This window comes from Phyllostomus hastatus, unplaced genomic scaffold (genome assembly GCF_019186645.2).
Source record: "Phyllostomus hastatus isolate PE091 unplaced genomic scaffold, TTU_PhHast_1.1 phas_contig_965, whole genome shotgun sequence".
Lineage (NCBI taxonomy): Eukaryota > Metazoa > Chordata > Mammalia > Chiroptera > Phyllostomidae > Phyllostomus > Phyllostomus hastatus.
In genome coordinates this window covers 130,231-136,816 of record NW_025333996.1, presented here as the reverse complement: position 1 = coordinate 136,816, position 6,586 = coordinate 130,231, and the positions used below count along the sequence as shown (strand labels likewise).

The following is a 6,586-nucleotide window of genomic DNA, read 5'->3' as shown; positions in this document are numbered from 1 at the left end:
TACATAAATTCTTTTGAATTGGTGTCTTGAGGTTCTTAGAGTATATTCCTGGCAGTGCAATCACTGGGCCATAAGGAAGTTCCATTTTAAATAGGGTTTCAATAACTTATTCTCTATTTTCTTTTCTTCACACCAGCACGATACAAATGTTAGTATACTTGACATTGTCCCAGAGGCTCCTTATACTATCCTAATTGTTTTTGATTCTTTTTTTCTTTTTGCTGTTTGTGCTGCATGTTTTCTGCTTTCTTATCTTCCTAATCTCAGATTTTATCCCATGCTTCAACTACTCAACTGTTGCTTTGCTGTAATGTATTCTTCATTTCAGTTATTGTAGTTTTCATTTCTGTTTTCTTTATGTTTCCTATCTCTTTGTTGAAGTTCACACTGAGTTCATCTACTCTCCCCCTAAGTTCATTGAGCAGTTTTGTAACTCTGCATTGAGTGTTTTGAACTCTGCATCTGGTAGATTGCTTATCTCCATTTTGTTTAGTTCTTTTTCTGGAATTTCATTCTGTTCTTTCATTTGGGTCATATTTCTTTGTCTCCTCACGTAGGCAGCCCTCCTGTATTTGTTTCTACTGTTAGGTAGAGCTGCTCTGTCTCTTGGTCTTGGTGGAGTGTTCTAATGCAGTAGGTGTCGTGTAGGGCCCAGAGGTGCAGCCTCCCTGGTACCCAGCCTAGACATTTCAGGTGTGATTCCTCTTATGTGCACCCTCCTGTTGCAGTTGAGTCATGACTGCTGTTGGCAATGGGAGGGATTTACCACAGGGTGATGGGCTGGGAAGACGGGTTGAGACCAACTCGGGGGCTCTGGTGCCTGCTGAGGCTATCCCTTGACTGTGTTGCTGTGGAGGTGGTTTGGTGTTGCTTTGGTGTGGTCGGAAGCTGTCCACCAGGTGTGCTGGCTTGGGAAGCTCTTGCAAGGTACAGGCCAAAGTCAGCCACAACCTGTGCACTGCCCAGAACCACATGGCATGAGCTACAAAGTGATCTGCAGATAGGTGCTACTTGTGTTGGGCTTGGACATGACTAGGAGAAGCCAAGCTGCTAACCAAGCTGGCTGTCTTTAGTGCCGGGCCTGTGGCTACTTAGCTGGAGACCAGGGGCACGCCTAGGCTAGATGCAGCTTGTCTGAGACATTTTAGGAAGGTCTGCAGCATGAGCCAAGACAGGCTGTTTGTATAGGAAAACCACTGGAAGAGGTCTGGATGGTCTGGCAAGTTGGGTGGGGCAGAGCTTCAGGGAATCACCAGGGCAGGTGAACAGTGTAAGCCAGGTGGATGGAGACTCAGATATGGCACCTGCCTGTCTGCTCTGAGAGAAGAAGGCTCATCAAAAGAACAATGGCCTCAGAGACACTGGTTCGATTCTCAGTCAGGGCACATGCCTGGGTTGCAGGCCAGGTCCCCAGTAGTTGTGTGAGAGGCAACCACACATTGGTGTTTCTCTCCCTCTCTTTTTCCCTCCCTTCCCCTCTCTAAAAATAAAAATAAAATAAATACCTTTAAAAAAAGAAAAAATGAAATACTGCCATTTGTGTAAACATGGATGGACCTTGTAAATATCATGCTAAGTGAAATAAGTCAGTGAGAAAAAGCTAAGAACCCTATGATGTCACTCACATGTGGGACATAAACCTGACACTCATAGACACAGACAGTAGTGTGGTGGTTCCCAGAGGGAAGGGGGTTGGGGGAGGAGGGGCCGAATATATGGTGAGGGAAGATGGTTTGACTTTGGGTGGTGGGTACACAGTGCAATACAGGGATCCTGTATTGTAGAAATGTGCACCTATACAATCCTATTAGCCAATGACACACCAATACTATTAATAAGAACACACCCCAATCATTTAATAAAAATACTCCAATAATTTAATTAAAAAACAAAAATAGGTATAATATTTACAGAAACAAAGAAGCTATAAAAATACCCAAAACATAGGGGTTGTGGACCAGACTCAGGCCTGAACCCAGGCTGACACACCCACAGGAAGCCCTCACTGAGCACAGTCCTGGAGCCACAACAAGGCCCGGGACTCAAGTCCTTGGGATCCCAGGCCTGGTGGGACAAGGTTCTCCTGAAGCAGCTAAGGCAATAGAGCAACGATGATCCAGACGAGAAATGACCAGGATGGGGATGGCTTCACCCCAACTCGGCTAGGACAGGTCAGTCCCCAGAGAAGAGGATGCAAGTACCTCTGGGGAGGGTGGCCTGGTGACCAGCCTTTCACATGATGCTGATAAGAATGCAGATGTGTTGTGATGTTGGTGGCAGAAACAGCAATCAGGGACCCTTAAAGTCCCAAGGGGAGGCTTCAGTGACTGTGTTACCACCAAGTCCCGTAGAAAGCAGCTCTGTCACTCTGGGAAAGAAAGTTGTCATGAACAAATTCAGGTTGGTCTCAGAAGTGTCACATTCTCCCACAGCCACCTCATGCTCAGAATGTCTCACTCTGGGAGTCCCGAAAACACAGCTGTGCCCCTCAGTCAAAATGTCCCCTACTTCCTGCCCTCAGGGTCTCACCTTCAGAAACTGTGAGAGACACATCAGAGCCCTGGGCACTGTCGCTGTCTGGGGAAGACACAACAGCAGAGTTATGGGGTGGGGGAGCCCCCCTCACAGACTCCAGTCCACACTCTTCCAAGGGTCCCAGATGTGACCTCCCCAACACCCAGACTTACAGGCAGCCTGAGTGTAGCTCTCCCTGCCTCTGCCTGTGGGAAGAAAACCTGTGAGAAGTCAGGGGGAAGGTTGAGTCCTGTGATCCTAAAGGAGCCCCATACTCCTGAAGCACAGGGAAGGTTCCAGAACTGTGACTGAACACCCAGGGTAGGATCAGGAAATACAGGGAAGTACATGTGTGGGAATTAAACCTACCACCACTCCAGACATCTGTCCTCAGCAGGGACCTTCCCCTCTGACCTGTCACAGCTGGTATTCAGTCCCCATCACTAGAACCATCAGGTGATAAATGTGTCCCTCACTTTCCCATGGGCCTCACTAAAGAGTCAGTGTTAGCAAACACGCCCCAGATGGACAAGCACCCGTGTGGGGACATGATGCCCATTAAGGAGGCAGAGCACACTTCCACCTGGGCTTGACCCCCAGGAGACAGGAAACTCAGCCCCACCCCTTGCCCACCTGAGCTCTTCTTCCTCCACAGCACAGCTGCAATGACCACAGCTCCAAGGAGACCCAGGGCAGCAGCGATGCCCACAATGGTGATGGTGGTCTGAGGATGGGGGTCTGAGAGGGGAAGGTGAGAGGCCAACCTCAGGCCTGAGTCCTGACCCTACTCAGGGGCACCCTGAGGAGGGGCTCTGTGCCCACCTCCCCTCCTCACCCCATCTCAGGGTCAGAGGCTCAGGCAGCCCCTGGTGCCGCACATGGCATGTGTATCTCTGCTCCTCTCCAGGGGGCACAACCAGAGCAGCCCACTTCTGGAAGGTCCCATCCCCTGCAGGCCTGGTGTCCACCAGCTCCATGTCCTGGGTCAGGTCCTCTCCATCACGCTGCCAGATCAGGGTAATGTCCGCAGGGTAGAAGCCCAGGGCCCAGCACTTCAGGGTGACCTCATGGTCAGAGATGGGGTGGTGGGTCAGGTGTGTCTTTGGAGGGTCTGAGGAGAGGGTGAGAAAATTCGGGAACTTTGCATGGTCATGGGACACTCCAGCAGTTCTCATGTGACTACCGTGAGAGTGGACAGGACAGTGGGGTGGGGGAAGGGAGAGCAACACCCAGACACCAGCCTGGACAGAGGCACCTAAGTATGGGGAGAAGGCAGGATACTAGTGTCCAGGTCTCTAAGGGGAGACACAGACTCAGGGGGAGGCTGAATGACTCAGCAAACCCGGAGTCAGGCCTCCAGAGGTCCCAGCCCCAGAACCAGGGAGAGTGTCCTGGTGCACCAGGTGCTGCAGGGTGTGAGGGAACAACTGTGGGGTGTTTCAGGAAGAGTCTGGGTCCCTTATTGTCCTTTAGAGAAAACTGGGCCCATGTGTCAGTCACAGAATAAGGACACCTGGGGAACTCTTCCCTCTCCTGAGCAGGAGGGACATTCTGTCCCTGCCCCATTTCCCTCCTCTCCTTGTAGGAAGCCGCCCCAGCCCACAAGTCCCCTCCTCAGGGAGGCCCCGACCTGGTACCTGCTCGGAGCATCTTCTCCTTCTCCTTCTCCAGGAGCAGGAGGAGCCAGCGCACACAGGTGACCTCCAGTTCCCTCCTCCAGTAGTCCAGATCAGCGACTTGCACCACCTTGCGCCAGGTGATCTGGGCGACCATGTCGGTTGCAGTCCAGGAGCGCAGGTCCTCGTTCAGGGCGAGGTAGTCAGTGCCATCGTAGGCGAACTGACTGAACCCACGGAGCAAGCGACCATCCGACCCCAGGATGCAGCCCCTCATTTCCTGGAAGGTGTGAGACCCTGACCCCGACCTGCGGTCAGCCCCTTCCACTTACCCCTTGCACCTGTTCAGAACCTCGGGGTGACCCTGAGACTCAGGGTGCCCCCGACCGGAGGTCAGTTCTCTCTAGTTATTACCATACGGAGGACCGTCTGGCCCAGAGCAGACCAGTCCGGACCCGACCCGCGGTGATGAAACCTGAACTGAAAATGAGCAACCTCGGGGTGAATCTCAAATTCGGACGCTGGAGGCGATCCTGCCCAGGTCCCCGTAGCGCCTGACTCACCGTCCTCGCTCTGGTTGTAGTAGGCGCGCAGGTTGTTCACGTTCCCTCCATACATGTTTTCGTAGTTTTTGATGTCCCACGTGTAGTCGTCCCAAAAATGTGGATGCTCCTGCTCCACCCACGGATGCTTCAACCACGGCACCCGCGGCTCCAGCCTCGGCTTCGGGGCGTCGCTGTCGAACCGAGCGATCTCCGTGTCCTCCGCGTAGCCGACGACGATGTACCGGGTTCCGCGGCCCGGTCTGGAAACGCAGGTACTGAATATTCTCAGGCTGTGAGGGCCTAGGGAGGGCGTAGAACGCACGTCCTGGGTCCTAGGCGGTGAGGCTAAGGGGTCAGGGGTGCGGGGAACGGAAAAGGGGGCAGTGATTGAGAGGAGGTGCAGGCGTCAGAGGTCGAGGGTCTGGGTGGAGGGCGCTAGAGACGCGCCGTCCCTGGGTCATGAGCCCCCGCCCTGGGTCGAGATCCCCTCGCTCCTGCTCCGCACAGGCAGTCCCTCCCAACCCGGCACTCACCCGCCCGGGTCTCGGTCAGGGCCAGGGCCCCGGAGAGCAGCAGGAGCAGCGATCTGTGCCCCATGTGTGCCTGAGAGTGTGGGGAGAATTGAGTTCCGGGTGTAGTCGAGGACTTTATACTCGGACCTACGGCGACGCTGATTGGCTGCTCTACATTTGGGACACCCAATGGAAATGAGAACTGCTGTGGCATCATGTGTATCCAGGGTGCAGGACCAACGTAGTTTTAAAGAGACAAAAGTGAAATTCCGAACAATGAGTAAGTATCCATGTCATAGGCTGGGCCAACTAGGTCCCGGGCTGAGACCCGGGGAGCCAGACCTGGGAACCCGGGATTTTGCCCAGACCCTCTTCCTGCATGGAAGATTCTTTGTCGCACCGTCTCCCGGAGTCCCGACCCACAGACTGTTTTATTCAAATATTTTTGAATTTAGAACATCTACACAGTCTTGCAAAATAGGGAGAACCCCCAAAATGATTTTGTTTGTGTGCGTTATACCTATCAATATTTACCACAGAAGGAAAAAAGTTTGAAAAATTCATTTAAGAAAACCTTACTAACCTATGACATGCTGACAGAAATAATGTTTTTATGAAAACAACTATTCCCCAAATACACAACATACTGAGAGCAGTGAATCTCTTAAATTTTATGTTTTTGCAAGTGTCAGTTCTTGTCTGTATGATTAGAAGACCGCTGGATTTTCATATTTGCTTCTGTGTTTAATTTGTTACTTTGGTGGCAGTATATGAAGAAATATATAGCCTCACAGAAATATGTAGGAGGAGCATTTTTAATAACCTTTTCATACAAGTGTGGATATTCATTTTGGATCATACATTAAAGCCACATAAGTGGTAGTTCCTGAAAAGCTCTTTGCAAAGTGAAACCTGAAATAAATTCATTGAGTACTTTCTATTCTGTTACGTTGCTTGAGTGGCTCTTGTACTGATGCAGGATTATTTGAAAGTAATTCCTTGTTTCATTAAGTGAGAGAGATTTCCCAGTGTTGTTGCATTTAATTGCACATGATCAAAAATCACAATTGTTAACATTACCACAGACCCCACTGGAAACGGTTGTCAGCTCTGGGAAGCTGTCTGGCTGCGGTCGTGAGACACATGTTGGCCAGAATCCTGGTTTTCCTCTGAGAGCTTCCATTCCATCCAGACAACAAGTGCTGTCAGGTGTCAACTGCCCATTGACTTTTTCTTTTTTAAAATATATTTTATTGATTATGCTATTATAGTTGTCCCATTTCCCCCCTTCACTCCTCTCCACCCTGCACACCCCTCCCACCCACATTCCCCCCTTAGTTCATGTCCATGTGTTATAAGTTCTTTAGCTTCTACATTTCCCATACTATTCTTACCCTCC

At 51.0% G+C, this 6,586-nt stretch overlaps 1 protein-coding gene across 4 annotated transcripts; it reads right to left on the bottom strand.

Annotated features, from left to right (window-relative positions):
• Nucleotides 1-1,854: 1,854 nt before the first annotated feature.
• LOC123828142 (patr class I histocompatibility antigen, A-126 alpha chain-like) lies at nt 1,855-5,283 on the bottom strand. 4 transcript variants are annotated; one of them, XM_045852785.1, is made up of 8 exons: nt 5,209-5,283; nt 4,694-4,975; nt 4,152-4,427; nt 3,350-3,625; nt 3,148-3,252; nt 2,688-2,735; nt 2,530-2,577; nt 1,855-2,368 (listed from the first exon to the last, which is right to left on the bottom strand). In XM_045852785.1, the coding sequence occupies exons 1-8, from the start codon at nt 5,270-5,272 to the stop codon at nt 2,364-2,366; spliced, it is 1,104 nt and encodes a 367-aa protein (XP_045708741.1). In that variant the 5' UTR covers nt 5,273-5,283; the 3' UTR covers nt 1,855-2,363. The 4 variants fall into 4 exon arrangements, with proteins under 4 accessions (XP_045708741.1, XP_045708742.1, XP_045708738.1 ...); XM_045852786.1 differs by having other exon boundaries at nt 2,688-2,720; XM_045852782.1 differs by having other exon boundaries at nt 4,694-5,020; nt 5,209-5,279.
• Nucleotides 5,284-6,586: the final 1,303 nt, after the last annotated feature.

Coding starts and splice junctions, on each gene's coding strand:
- LOC123828142 (XM_045852782.1), bottom strand. CDS start 5,272: ATGGGGCACAGATCGCTGCTCCTGCTGCTCTCCGGGGCCCTGGCCCTG. Junction 4,428..4,693: donor CTACAACCAGAGCGAGGACG/GTGAGTCAGGCG, acceptor GGTCGGGGTCAG/GGTCTCACACCTTCCAGGAA. Junction 3,626..4,151: donor GGAGAAGATGCTCCGAGCAG/GTACCAGGTCGG, acceptor CCCTCTCCTCAG/ACCCTCCAAAGACACACCTG.